Source organism: Lampetra fluviatilis, chromosome 52 (assembly GCF_964198595.1).
Source record: "Lampetra fluviatilis chromosome 52, kcLamFluv1.1, whole genome shotgun sequence".
Lineage (NCBI taxonomy): Eukaryota > Metazoa > Chordata > Hyperoartia > Petromyzontiformes > Petromyzontidae > Lampetra > Lampetra fluviatilis.
In genome coordinates this window covers 4667436-4682548 of record NC_136326.1, presented here as the reverse complement: position 1 = coordinate 4682548, position 15113 = coordinate 4667436, and the positions used below count along the sequence as shown (strand labels likewise).

Here is a 15113-nt window from a genome sequence, read left to right as displayed (position 1 = left end):
TATGCCGCACGTTACACGCTTCCACCCTCACCGATAGCCGCCTACCAGCGCGACTGAAGCGCGGTCAGAGATCCGATTAGAACCCTCCTGGCCCGCCACGGCATGGAGGGGTGGGTGCCCTCGTCCTGCCGAAACATTCCCACCGCGTTCCCCGTCACCGGCGCTGCCAACCGCTGCCTCCTAGGACGTGAACCACGGCGGTGGCGGAGGCGGCGTTGGTTTTAGCCAACTCTCCGCGCCACGCACAAGGAAACCCGATGCCACGGGCACCTGCTCGGGTCGCCGGGAGAACGTGAGACCCGTCCACATTTAGAGGCCCCCAGGGAGGTGGGTGGTGGTGTGGTGGTCGTGGTGTGGTGTGGGGTGGGTGGGCGATGCGCGCCTAGTTAATGGTGCGCCCTTCTCCCCCGACGGCCCGGCCGAGGCTGAGTGAGCCACCACTAAAGCCATCTACGCGTGGATCCCATTTCCACCGCTAAATGGAGGCGATCAAAAAAGGTATCTCGAGCCAGGGTCGATACCCGAGAGGTCGCTCGCATGCAAGCCCGGGTCGCGCGCTTCACGCGAGCGGCCGGTGCGTGTTTGGGCTGAAGTAGTAACCGGTTGGCGCGTTGTTTACGTGGCAAACCTTGCTGGCTGTGTCGGGCGGCGGAGGGATTACGGCACAACATTTACACTTGCGCGATCTAACCCAAAAAAAACTTTACTACGAACGATATTGGTCGCGAAAAGCCTGCCACGTGTTAAACGCGTGCGGATGTCTGCGCACGTGGCCAATTGCGCAATCGGTTGCTTGCGACAGAGACGGACTCGACCGTCGTGCGATCTGTCCGCTCTGTGATTTGTACGAACTACGATTACTTCGTAGAATCATGAAGTGGGGTGAGGGGGGGGGAGATGTTCGGGGGGGGGGGGCGGAGCTAACCAGGAATTAAGGTGGGGCTTGCTGCAGAGGGAGTTGCCAGAGTCACGTCCTCATGTTGAGCTGCCCCTAGACCACTTTTTCCACTGGTAAATCCGAGCCAAGCCAGCGCAGAACCCTCTCAGCACAGGGGTCAATTTTCCGCCGATCATTTGCCATGCCGAGCTAAAACCTCGTCTCGCCATCACGCAAACTCTGGTCCATCCTCGCCGGCAGCGGCTTTTGGATCGCCATCGTACAAAGATGGCCGTCTGGAACGCTCTTCCCTCTGATATTAGGAAGCCACTGGAGAGATGCATCTTCAAATCTAGATTGAAAAAACTGCTGAAGTGTTTTTTTTTCTTGCTGTGGTTGTCCCACCTGATGACGATTGCTTGTGTTGCAATCGAAACGTCGTGATCTATTTTTCTTCTACTTACGTGACTTTACCGAAAGAACCAAAGCGTATGGATTCCTGCAGTCACGAAAGCTTCAGATCAAGATTAATATGCTTACTTCATTCGTGACTATCTTACACGAGTCCGAGACGTCCCGCGGCTTACCGAGCAGCTCGTACAGGGAGTTGAGGATTTCCTTCCACGAGTCTCCCGCCTCCTCGCCCGCCGTCTCGGCAAAGTGCGCCGCGCTGTTGTAGAGGTTCAGGCGGTCGATGCACTCGAGCACCAGCGTGATCATGCCCTGTGACACGCGGTCGCGCGACGCAACAACATTTATACACACGCACACACACACACATATATATAATATCGGGAGAGAGGTGAGTACAGGTACAGCCCGGCAACAAACGGCTCTACCCTCATCGAACGAAGACGGGTCACCTCAATCACGCGCTTTTCAGACGCGCTCCTGTGGCCGTCTGGAACGTTTTTCCTTTCCGATATTGAGGAAGCCATTGGAGCTGTCCACTTTTAAATCATCTCGATTGATAGCTCATTTCTTTAGAACTGCTTTTTGTCATTAGTTTGCTGTCCTTCCCCTCACTGCATCCCCTGTCTGTTGTCCACATCCTCTCTCATCTCATTCCATCTCTCCCTCTCTCTTCTGCATCTCCCTTCGCCCCCATCTCGCTACATCTCCTGTCTGGTGTCTACATCGTCTCTACATACATACACACACACACACGTACGTGGGTACATATCAAAGTTCAAAACGAGATGTTAAGAGTTCACGTGCTTCTTGAACTGGGGCAAAGGTCACGAAGGAGCGTTTGAGAACAGGCACGACGGGAGGGAATTCCCCAAGCCGAGCGTCCGCTATCCAACTGCCCCAGTGGGCGACACCCCCGGGCGAAGGCAGCGGGGGAGGGGGGGGGCTCGCAGAACGATCGAGGGCGGGGGGGGGCAAAACAGCGCGTCGCCACGCAGCGCACCGCGTGGCTCGATGGCCCCCGCCCCGCTCACCTCCTCCTGGAAGAGGTTCTGCCGATTCTTGAGCGAGCGCAGGTGGATCTGCTTCTCCTCGTGCTCCAGGCTGTCCGACGGTGGCTGGAAGTAGTCGATGAGGTCCTGGAGGCTCAGGCGGATGGCGACGAAGGGCAGCTCCACGCGCACCGGGCGGTTTTTGGCTCGCAGCGCGTCCAGCCCACTGCGTCGTCGACGGTGTCGGTGGTGTCGATGGCGGTGTCAGCGGTGTCCAGGTGTCACAGTGTCACGGTGTCGCAGTGTCCCGGTGTCCCGGTGTCATGATGTCGTGGTATCACAGTGTCAGGGTGTCGTGATGTCACGGTGTCACGGTGTCATGATACCACAGTGTCGCGGTGCCCAGGTGTCAAGCGTGCATCGACAGTGGACACGGGAGGGTTAGCAAGGGGGAAAGGAAAGAAAAAACGGATGCATGTCAGGATTGTATTTATGTACGTTGAACTTCTTCCGCACCATACGTGTCCAACCGTGCTAATCAGAGGTGCGGGGAGAAGTACAACAAACTAAACACAAAAAGCAGTTCTAGAGCAATGAGTTTTCAATCTTGATTATCATTTAAAAGTGTGCAGCTCCAGAGCGTTCCAGACGGCCGCAGAAGCGCGTCTGAACGCGCGCGACACAGTGACCGTCCTTGTCCGATGGCCAGCCAAAACTGCAAATAAAGTCCCGCGCAAGCCACTTTGAGATCGCATGCAAACTTTTCAAAATGCCCATATTCCATCCTGACGGTCAGCGGCGAGCAACCCAGGACGATGCCAATGTCATTACCTGGCACTTTAATTAAGTCGCCAACCCCACAGGAAGACCTGGTGGCGTAAATCTACCCCGCAAACTACAGGGACCAGTCTCAAACCGTGGGCCCCACCGTAGCATGACCAAACGCTTCTGGCCACAGGGTTTTCTCATAAATTCCCATAAAATCAATGGGAAACCCCTTTTGACGCAATTTGGGCCGGTTTTCGATCATGGTTCCGAAGGGCAACAATGCACTTTTCGCCAAAGTTTTGTTCGTCCTGAAACGTGTTTGTGAAGGTCAGTGGTGGGCGAAATGTCGCACAGCCAGCGCCGAACAACACACGGTGGGGACGCGACCCGAACTCGCGTCGTGCAGCGATATGGAATCAGAATCTGATGCTTATTTTTACCGAAGGGATCCAATAAGCTGTGAAGCTCTTTTTCACAGACGTCCAATATTTTTCGCAGATGTCCAGCAGACGCTACGGTGCAACCCTCACTGGCCCGCTCGGCTGCCGTTACCTGTTGAAGCTGTTGAAGAGCGCGGTGGTGCTGCGGATGATTCGAGCCGTGCGCGAGTCTTCGGGCCGAGAGCGAGACAGCGTCAGCCCATCGTCCATGTGTCCCTCCTGGTGGACTATCGCCTGCCGTGTGGACGCGAGGAGCAAAAAGGGGTCAACTCCACGTGGGGGTCTGCGTGACCTCACACTCAAACCACAGCGCGTCAACGTTGGGCGCCACAGTGGTGAGATGTTCACCACGTCGCCCCGTGTGCCGGAGGTGGTGGGATGAGATTCCAACCCTGACGCCTGATGTATATTTGTAGTTTGCGTCTCTCTCTCCCCGTGGTTGTTTGGATTTTTCTCCGGGTCCTCCAGTTTTTCTCTCCACGTTTAGAATCAACGTGCGTTTAGAGCATTTGCCTGCTATAAATTTCCACAAGATGACAATCCGCTTCGGTGAGTGATCATTTGGAGGCCAGGCCGCTTCTGAAAAAGAGCTACATAGCTCATTACACCTTAACCGGTGGGAATTTTTTTTTATTTTAATCCTTGCACAGTTTACGTGACACAGCTGCATTTCGTAGCCACGGCTCGCGACGCGGTGAAACAACACACGAGGAATTCTCCCAGGCAGTATGTGGCAGTCAGCGTGGAGGGGTGGCACAGTGGTTAGCGAACTTTGCTACGAACCCGGCGGCCCGCGCAGGGAGCCACCACCTGCCCAGGTCCCGACGAGGACGGTCCGGGAATTTCCGTCTCTGTTCTCGTGGTAGGAATCGATTCGGGGGGGGGGGTCCTTGTGCCGGGACCTTGACTGAGAAATGCATGCGGATTTGGTCTGGACTGGAAAAGCGGAAAAACTCGACACCTGAGTTTGATTCGTGGCCAAGGCTACCGTCGGTGGTGAATGACATTCGACCCGGTTCTGGGGCCTGTCCTCCTCTCCTCCTCCTCGCCAATGTGCACTAACCAGCATGGTGAAGTATGGTCAAATACACCCCTGTCACCGACGTTTGATTGATTGACCGTTGGATGAAGGAGGAGTGAATGTGTAATTTAAACTTAAACAACGGTGTATTTACATGCATGCAAAAACCAAACATCTAGGCCTCGCGTTTGGGCTGTGTTACGAGCGAACCGGTACCGTTAGCGAGAGCCCATTAACACTGCACAATGCCACATTCAGGGATTGGCGATGCTTTAGTCTCTCCTTAGCCGGTGTTCAGCATCGGAAAAAAAAACAGCCCACTGTATCGTGTGCTCGCTTTATGCCGGCTCGACCCAAGAGGGGCACAAACCAGGTTCACATTTGCGAGTGGCGCTCGCATTCACCTTCGAATATGACTCAAGGGACTTGCGCTTGGCACTCGGAGGCAGGGCGAGGGAATTGAACCCGTGCCAGGAATTGAACTCGCGTCGTTGGGATCCTAAGCCAGCGGCCTACAAAATCGTAAATGACGTCTACGCGTTCGAAGAGTAACTCGTGGCCGATGACTCATCGCCCGGAATGTCATCAGATCTCAGAAGCTAAGCGGGTTTCGACCTGGATAGCTATTGGTCGGGCAACCACCATACACCAACAGGTGCTATAGGCTGCTGCTGCTATGGGGCTACGTTGTCATCAGAGGGCAGTGCAGAACGATCCATTGTTGCACTGAATTGAGAACTCAAAACATAAGCACAGTGTCTTCTTCTACTTGCGAACGAGGTAGGTTCCAGAGGTCTGTTCGTAAGTCGAATTGTTCCGCAGTTCAAATTTACTCCTGTCGATTCCAAGCGCGTTATATGGCATGTACACTAAACACGGGGAATGGCTTTAAAAGTTGAAAAATCTCCTGTAGATGTAGATGCCGCTGGTGTCTTCATGTTCTGCAGATGTAGATGCCACTGTCGCCATCTATTGCACGGCGGTTGAAATTACGACTCTCGGTCGAAACAGGCAACCGAACATACGGGCAGGTTTTTTCGTAACTCTGAAAGTTCGTAAATCGACCGTTCGTAAGTAGAGGAGTCTCTACACTGTAATTACACCTGCAATCTTTAAAAAGAGTCCTAAATTTATTTTGAAACATAATCCACTGCACGCATTCAAGTTACCATAAGTCAGTTCGAAAAATTGTTGACAGAAATGTAATAACCCTATGCGATTTGCTTAAATATATGCATATTAAAACCCCGTGTGTCCTGACATTTGGGCCACCCTGTGTATTCCTCAGGCACCGAACTGAGAAAGCAGAATCGGCCAAAGCGGCGGCTTTCTCTTCCGTGGAAGGAGCGCCGCGATTTCCTCCACGGCGATCGGCGGCGACTTGTCCCGGTCGGTCGGCACGACTGCGGTCGGGCCAGCCGCAGCATCCGTTACACATCCCGCTAAAAATAAGCGTCTCCCCAACGGCGTTGCAAACGAAAATAAAAGTGTCAACCGCGCACCCTCGCAGGCCACTTCAAAGTGCAGCCGTAAGTGCGTCCGCGTGACTATATACGGCGGGGGAGCCGGTGCGGGGTGGGGAGGGGAGGGGGGAGGCGCGTACGAGCGTCACTGCACATGAGTGGCGGTGTCGTCGGTTGGGAGCCACGACCGTGGGACACGTGGCGATGTCGTTAGCCGGGAGCCGCGACCGTGCGACGAGTGGCGGTGTCGTCAGCCCGGGGTCGCCCGCGCGTCTGCGATTCGCCGACCCTCGCGCGGAGTGAGCGAGCGAGTTGGTGGCAAAAGTCGCTGGCAACCTAATCTCAAGACAGTTGCTCGCCGCTGGCCGTACAAAAGCGACTGAAGCACCACCAGAGTGCTCAACGCGCCCAAGCCTGGCCCACAGCAATTGAGGATAATTCGGGATCCCCTACAAGACGGGAAACATCCGGTGACGTTCACTGCGACGTTTCGTTGTTAATTTCAGTATTTCGTTCATCGGGCAGGCGGAGATGCATCAATAATCAGAACTCCGTTCTGTGCCACTACGTGTCAATCCAAGCAACATATCCGTCACTTTAACAAAAACTTCTGGATAATATTTGTCCAGACTGTCCACTAGATTGATGGATATATAAAGCAACTGTGAAATTTTGCTCGTAAATAAAATGTGAATCACCGATTCCACAACCGTGCATTCACCGATGTTACGGAGGTTCGAATCAGCCTGGCTGCCCTGGATAATACTGCGGAGGTATTAATCGTAAAATGCTAGGTTCCATCTGCTGCACAGTGGACGTTAAATATCCTGCGGCGTCATAAAAAAAAGAGTAGACCACTCACTGTGTGCCGGCGTCGTGCTCCAAATTTGATGAAACTTGAAAAATTACCCACAAATCACTCAATTGCAATCACGCTTAGCGATCATTGCCTCCTCCTGCTGCGGCTAAAACTTGGCAAGACCCTCATTACAAGAGTCCTGAGACTCAGCGAGGGTTTCCTGGGTAAGCGAGCGTAACAACAATAACAATGAGCTGGCACCACTGAGATGCCAGTTCAGATTCTAGGCAGACACCTTCGGTTAAACTGGGTTATGAATTGCAGTGAGTTGATGGTGTCGGCCCAGTCCCCAATAATGGCACAAAAACACCGTCACATCCGCACCTCCGACTAGCACGGTTCCCTACGTGCGGGGCGAAAGATCTTCAACGAACGTAGATCAGCGTCAAGGGCAGCAACTGCTTCACGGCGCGGTGCGGTGAGTTTGGGGGATAGCAAGGGCAGGGGCGCAACAACATCAACATCGACATCGGCAGCGGACTCCTCACATTTGACTAACGGCAAGGAGATCCCCACCTACTATCAGGTACGGGCGGTGCGCGTGCCCCCACCCAAGGAGATCCCCACCTACTGTAAGGTATGAGCGGTGCCCGCTCGCCTGCCCGCCCCGTGTTCATGGGACGCGCTCGCAGTCGCGGAGACGGGCGCGACAGTTCTGAGAGGCGGGCGCGCACCTTGCGGATGAGGATGCCCAGGCGGGCGGTCTTGGAGTCCGGAGCCTGGTACGTGAGCCACAGGCCGCTGTCCACGTGCTGCACGAAGCACACCGAGTCCCCGTACTTGATCTCCGGAGGCCCCATCCCATCGATCTCTCGCTTGGGCCCAGAGTCGAGCTTTTCCTGCATCGCCACAGCGCACGACCCATCGTTGGAGGCCATGGTTCACAGCTCAAGGGCCACGGGGGTCGTCACGGGCGTCGCCACGGGCGTCGCAACGTTTCTCAACCGTGGCCTGCTCCCTACGCACGCCTCTCAAGCCAAGGAGTCGCTCCGCTCAAAGCAAACGATGGAACCATGGCGGAATTCTTCACCTGAATTACGCCGTGCATTTCCAGTGGTTGCTGTGCGCATTGACAGCGGAAGTTAACTGCCACACTGCAGAGATCTTGGGGCCAAACACTCTCGAAAGCTCCCTCTGACGGAGTCCCTTCCGCCAGCAGGAGCGTGAGCGAGCGATTGCAGGGCTGCGCCTTTACCTTTTTGACGCCGCGGTGTAAACCATTTAACTGATCGTCAAAAAACTAAAAACTTTGTCGAGATTCCCATGCCACCCTCGTGTGTGGCGCTCCATTCAAACCGAGCTTGATTACATTGCCACTCGGGCACTTTTGTTTTTACACTTGCGGTGTGTGGCAATGACGACGACTGACGATGAATGTCCGGGGTGGGGGAGGGGGGGGATTTGGAGGAGATGGGTCGGGGGCACCTTGGAAATGCGGAAGCAGAACGCGGTGGACTTGACGTCGGACTTCTCGCGGTCCTGCAGGCACAGCGTCTTGTCCTCCGTGAGGCCCAGGTATTTCCCGGTCGTGATGTGCTTGAGCCGGAACGGCTGCCCCCAGCGCACGTGGTTTCCGCTCCAGCTACGGGGGGGAGGGGGGGGCGGTGACGCAGCCCCAATGGGGTTTCAGCGGAACGTTAAGCGGATTCGAATCTAGCAGGCCGCCCTGGTGCTCAACGGGGACCGCACGCTCGCAGCGTCGCGCCCAACCGCGGGACGACTGCGGACTGTGCTTGTGGAACGGCGCCTCGGTGCCAGCCTTGCGCTACAAGAATGGCATTAATACCACGTGGTGGTCAATTATGATTCGTTGTTAAGGCAAGAGGGTGGGCGGAGGACTGGATAGCGGGTTGAGAGATTTCTAAATCCCGTGAGATCAGCTGGTTCCCTCCCGTCAGAATGAGCCCCTGTTTAACTCTGCATGATGACAATCACCCAAAGGAGTGTGCGGACTGACAAATAGACAATTTAAGATTGTCATCATCAGTCATGATCTATCCACTGCTGGAGGAAGGTCTCTCTCTAAGCCGTCACCATCTATCAAGCTCTCGTAACGCAACAGTCAATTGAGCTCCCGTGCACGACCGCAAGTTCCCTCGCTTCATCTCCGCACCAGGCCACCCTCTCGGGCATCTTCTCCCTCCTTTGGCTGCCACTCGGCCATTAGTCTCGACCGCCAGCCATCAATCCCTTCGAGCAACACCTCCCGCGCGGGCCCGGGTTACTTGTCAATCACAGCCAACATGGGTGCGTTTCTCCTCTCTGCCACCGAATCTCTTTTTTCCCTACGGCTGGCTGGTGCAGACGCAGACACGACAACCGCAATTTCACATGCAGGTGGTTCAAGGCTGGATAAGCGTGTCAACAGGAGCAAGCGGAGTGCATCGCCGTGATGCCTCCTGAGTATTTGTGGATCGGGGGCGTTGCATCGTTACACGTCGTCATGGTCTGTTCTGGATGACCACGTTCGCACACCACTGGAGAAAGTGGTCATCCAGAACGCATGACCAAGGTCGCGTGCCGATGTGCGTGCTGACGTGCGGTCACCTGACTCGCAGAGTCTCCAAGCGCCACAGGGAGCGGGCGTGAGAGCACACGGCGCCGGCTTCGTAGTGGACCGACCTGCACGCACGCGCCGGCCGGCACAAGGCAACAGGGTCAACAGCACGCCGTACGCCGTCACTCCACCGCCCACCAACTCACTCCTCGCCGACTCACTGACTCACTCCTTACTGATTCACTCCTTACTGACTCACTCCTTACTGATTCACTCCACCGCCCACCAACTCACTCCTCGCCGACTCACTGACTCACTCCTTACGGACTCACTCCTTACGGACTCACTCCTTACTGATTCACTCCACCGCCCACCAACTCACTCCTCGCCGACTCACTGACTCACTCCTTACTGATTCACTCGTTCCTGACTCACTCCTCACCGACTCACTCCATCAACCTACTGGCTCACTCCTCACCGACCGACTTCTCACTGACTCACTCCAGCACTCACTGACTCACTCCTTACTGACTCACTCCTTACTGATTCACTCGTTCCTGACTCACTCCTCACCGACTCACTCCATCAACCTACTGGCTCACTCCTCACCGACCGACTTCTCACTGACTCACTCGAGCACTCACTGACTCACTCCTTACTGACTCACTCGTTCCTGACTCACTCCTCACCGACTCACTCCATCAACCTACTGACTCACTCCTCACCGACCGACTTCTCACTGACTCGCTCCAGCACTCACTGACTCACTCCTTACTGACTCAGTCCTTACTGACTCACTCGTTCCTGACTCACTCCATCAACCTACTGGCTCACTCCTCACCGACCGACTTCTCACTGACTCACTCGAGCACTCACTGACTCACTCCTTACTGACTCACTCGTTCCTGACTCACTCCTCACCGACTCACTCCATCAACCTACTGACTCACTCCTCACCGACCGACTTCTCACTGACTCGCTCCAGCACTCACTGACTCACTCCTTACTGACTCAATCCTTACTGACTCACTCGTTCCTGACTCACTCCATCAACCTACTGGCTCACTCCTCACCGACCGACTTCTCACTGACTCACTCGAGCACTCACTGACTCACTCCTTACTGACTCACTCGTTCCTGACTCACTCCTCACCGACTCACTCCATCAACCTACTGACTCACTCCTCACCGACCGACTTCTCACTGACTCGCTCCAGCACTCACTGACTCACTCCTTACTGACTCAGTCCTTACTGACTCACTCGTTCCTGACTCACTCCATCAACCTACTGGCTCACTCCTCACCGACCGACTTCTCACTGACTCACTCCAGCACTCACTGACTCACTGCTTACTCGCTCACTCCTGACTCACACTGTAGGCCACTGCACTTTCTCTTCCCGCTCCTTCCCAAACACCGCTCGACTTGGGAATTCCCTCTCCCATCGCCTCCTTTCCCAAGTTCTAATAAGTTCGCTCAATTCATCATCTGTTCCAACTCTTACAGTGCTGTTTGTTACTGACTGCTTGGTGCTTGCGACCTCTGAGCCATGCAGACCAGCAGTGTGGAGGCGGCGGCGAGGAGCTCTGTGCCCCATCTCAATAGGAGAACACGCTAAAGCGGAATGTGGAATAATGTCCATCTGTTCCACCTATATGGGATCGAGCTTTGCCCCGTCGCACGTGCGGGTTTTCTCCGTAGTTCTCCTGTCTTCTCCCACGTGCATAAACATTCAATAATTGGCCGAAAACATCTTAACACTTAGAGGACCGCAGAGCTTGAGAGAGTTTACAGCGAGGCCCACAGCCTGCCCGTCCGTGATTCCTCGAGAGTCGTACTCTCTCTCTCTCTCCCTTCAAGAGCGAGCGAAGACCCGGGTGGCCGCCGCGTGACACGTTGGAATAGCGGTTCCGCATTCGCTCGCTCGGGGAACGTATTTCCGGGGCCAAAGTGCGGTCCCAAACCTTCGCTGCTCCTCGGGGAGGTCGGCGGACGGGACGGTGAGGCACTCGTCCATGTGACCGTGGAAGAGGCGCAAGACGTCCCCGCCAATCAAGAAGCCTGCAGCAGAACAGCGGCGGTCAGCCAATCGCGGGGCCTCGTCTTAACAAACATCCAGTCGTCCGACCAATCGGGACTGTCGATAAGCTCATACAGATTCGTATCGTACTACGTACTGTGCGAAAGAAGTTCAGCATGCGAATATATTTACGAGAGCATCCGGCGACTGAGTAGCAGTTGGTTAACAGGACGGCTGGCTGTGCTTATGAGACTCAGAAAGTCCAAAGTGGTGCAGAAATTTTGACTTAAAATTTTCGTGACTGCAGGAATTCATATTCTGGGTTCTTTCGCTGTAGTCACGCCTGAGGAAGACCGCTTGTGTTGTGATCGAAACGTCGTGGGTTTTTTTGTTTGATTATTTTTTATTTACTTTAAGTTTCAATTTTATTTTACTATTTTTTTTTGTTGTGGTTTTTTGCTTTCATTATTTTCAATTTATTTAAACAAAATTTTTCTTTATTTAATTTTATTATTTTTATTTTCTATCTACGTGACTTTACCGAAAGAACCAAGAATATGGTGCAGAAATGTTCCTACTTGCACCAACACTGCCGGGAAACATCAGTTCCACAATCCCAAAGGCAAATGAACAAAAAATATTATGATTAAAAAAATGTTAATACATTTTCCATGATTAAATTATCCCTCGTCTCTCCATCGTATGCTTGTTATTACACGCAACCCACCATGAACGTGCCCAACGTATTTTCCCAAAAAATGTTGGCGACTCATATTTGAGTAAAAAAAAGTAATTGGGAGGCCCATCCATCCAGCAGTGGCTTGATCATGGCTGACAACAATGACAATGATGGAATCAAACCCAGGATCTCGGCCGTGATTGCTTAATGCCGGGCCACTTTCCACAGCACACAATGTTGTTTTATAATTATCTATATTATTGTTATCATCATTATTGCTGAAAGGGTTTTTCCCCTTTTTTTCTGGCAACAAAACTGACACCTTTTGCAAGGAATCATGCTTACATTAACCACAATACTTGCAGTCAAATACAAAAAAAAACAATACTCTGATCATTTATGCATTGTCTTTGAAACGGATTGGTCCACACCAGACAGCTTTCTTTAGAGCCTAGTCTCATATGGTGTTCGACCAGATGACGCTCTAAAGAAAGCTGTCTCTGGTGTGGACCAATCAGTTTCAAAGACAATGCATAAATGATCAGAGTATTATTTGCATTTGACTGCAAGTATTGTGGTTAATGTAAGCATGATTCCTTGCAAAAGGTGTCAGTTTTGTTGCCAGAAAAAAGGGGAAAACCCCTATTTAGTATATTTTGGTACTGGCAAAGGAGGTCCCATGATCATTATTGCTGTTGAAATTTAAATATATTTCATTTTTGTTTTTATTTACCCGCCACCGCAAACGCGCCACCCACCCCCTCGGCTACCGAGCCGTCTCCGGCACTCACCCTGCGCGATCTCGCTGCCGGACGACGTCGGAGCGACATTCCAGAGCGTTTGTTGAAACGACGCGTCCACGTTGAGGCCTCCCGTGGCGTAGGAGAGGTGCTGCCGCGCAGAGACACGGAGCCGGTCACGCGGCGCCGGCAACGCGAGCCCCACGGCGCCCGCTACCCATGCCGCCCACGCCGCAGACGAAGCGTCGCCCACATTTGCCCTCCGCAGAGGCCACCGAGTGGCTGAATTAACCATTTTTTTCCCCCCAGGTAAGGCCTCACTGAGCTATATAGCTCTTTTTCAGAGGTTGACCTGGCTAAGCTCACAAATGGTAAGCCCAACGAAGTGGCTTATGACCGTGTGGACATTTAGAGTAGTCAAATACTCTAAACGAGCGGTCCCCAAACTTTTTGGCACCAGGGACCGGTTTCGTGGAAGACAATTTTTTCACGGACCGGGGGGGGGGTTCATCATTGGGTCTTTCCCCCTTTTCAAAGAAGCTCTCCAGCCACGTTTGTTTTTTACTCATTCTGGCTACTCGGGGTTAGAGCTCGTGGGCTCACCAACACTGTGACACTGAGATAAGCGCGCAGTGCGGGAAAGAGGCGCGGACGGAAGTGGTAAATAATAAAATAATTGGGGCGGGCCACGCGTGGACTCACCGCTCTCACCTCCTGCTGCTGTGCGGCCCGGTTCCTAACAGGCCACGGACAGGTACCGGTCTGTGGCCCGGGCGTTGGGGACCCCTGCTCTAAACCAGTGGTTCTTAAACTGGGGTGTGCGAGACATGCCGGATTTTTTTTTAAGGTAAATCATTGAAACACAAATTAAGTACGGGCACGTGATTACAACTACTTTGTTTCATCAAAACCCATGTATTTATTAACGCTATAGAAAATTACGATTGAGAACCAAAGGGGTACAAGGCTGCAGTAAAAGGTGAAGAACCACTGGTCTAAACGTATGATGATCCTAAACGTATATTGATTGAATGCATGTGGGGAAAAAAACGGAGGACCCGGATACAAATACCAGTAACCACGGGGAGAACATGCAAACTCCAAATCGGAATCATCATATTGATTTATACTGGAACAATCTGATAAGCTATAAAGCTCTTTTACTGGTAGGAACCTCCTGGTTACACCAGCCCACAGGGGATTATTGTGTCCGTCGTGCAGGGAGGGGCTAGGTGGGGAGGGAGGGGCTGGGTGGGAAGGGGCTGGTCACCCCGTGGTGCCCTTACAAAACTCAACGTTTAACCTACTCACGCCGGCTTGTGTCCGCCCTCACAGTCGGCCATATTTGCGGAATACACCACGCCGCCGTTGACCCTGGCCATTGACCGAGCAACCCAACGTTCCTACCAGCTCCCTCCGCAGGAATGTGTTTCACAGATGTCCAGTAGGGGCGGGTCAGAACGTTACAACAACAAACGACACAAAAACACGATAGGAGTGAAAAGTATAGGAAAGGTAAGCAAATTAAAAAAAGTTTACAAATAAAACTAAACTATTTTATTGTACCGGGTAAAGCCCACTGAGATATTACTTTTATTTCAGAAGATACCTCGCAACAAATGACGGCTCAACGAAATGGCTTCTTCACGTGGACATTTACAGCAGCCAAATCTTCTCCACAATTTAAAGGCGTGTTTCTAATCCGAGCGACGTACTCACGGGCCGATCACAACCATCTGACTGTTTGGTCGCTGACCTACGGGGTGCCCGAAATTGAGAGTGTGTGCAACCGTGAAAGGACAAGAGACAGGAGAGGGCCCCAGGATGGAACGCGACGGAGATGTGGGCGAGGATGGCGGCCGTCCCCGGAGGAGAGACGCGACGAGACGCGGCTGCGACGGGCCGTCTCACCAGGTAGCGCTCTGACGACACGCTGACCAGGATGAGGTCGTCTCCCACCCGGACCTTCTCTCCCTCCGAGCGCTGCTTGGACGCTGGGTGAATTGTCCACCAACACGACTCGCCTGCGCGGGGGAGGGACCGCGCCGACAACCAACTCAATCACGCGGCACGGCTCCCGATTTGCGCTGGGACACGGCGCGCACAAGGGCGCGTGCGTCTCTGGGTGTCCGTGGCAGGAATCGAACTGTCGATCAATGCCGAGCTCGTCAGGGAGCATAAGCCATCCTCGCGCAAACTCTGGTCATCCTCGTAGCTGTAGCAGCAGCAGCAGCAGCGGCGGCGGCGGCGATGGTGGCTTTCGGCCGTGTGTGTTGTACTAGTAACGAATTGGCCACGTTGTTTACATGACAAACCTCATAAATTGGCTGTGTCGGGTGGTGGTG

At 53.5% G+C, this 15113-nt stretch overlaps 1 protein-coding gene across 1 annotated transcript in view; it reads right to left on the bottom strand.

Moving 5' to 3' along the window:
* LOC144949015 (ryanodine receptor 2-like) overlaps positions 1-15113 on the bottom strand; it is a 260188-nt gene that overhangs the window by 224149 nt on the left and 20926 nt on the right. Inside the window, exons 8-16 of the mRNA XM_078878800.1 lie at positions 14680-14792; positions 12820-12919; positions 11294-11390; positions 9379-9453; positions 8257-8413; positions 7506-7670; positions 3601-3722; positions 2323-2506; positions 1465-1600 (exon numbers count right to left, since the gene is read on the bottom strand). Coding sequence (XP_078734926.1) covers positions 1465-1600; positions 2323-2506; positions 3601-3722; positions 7506-7670; positions 8257-8413; positions 9379-9453; positions 11294-11390; positions 12820-12919; positions 14680-14792 — 1149 coding nt within the window. The remainder of the gene's footprint in view (positions 1-1464; positions 1601-2322; positions 2507-3600; positions 3723-7505; positions 7671-8256; positions 8414-9378; positions 9454-11293; positions 11391-12819; positions 12920-14679; positions 14793-15113) is intronic.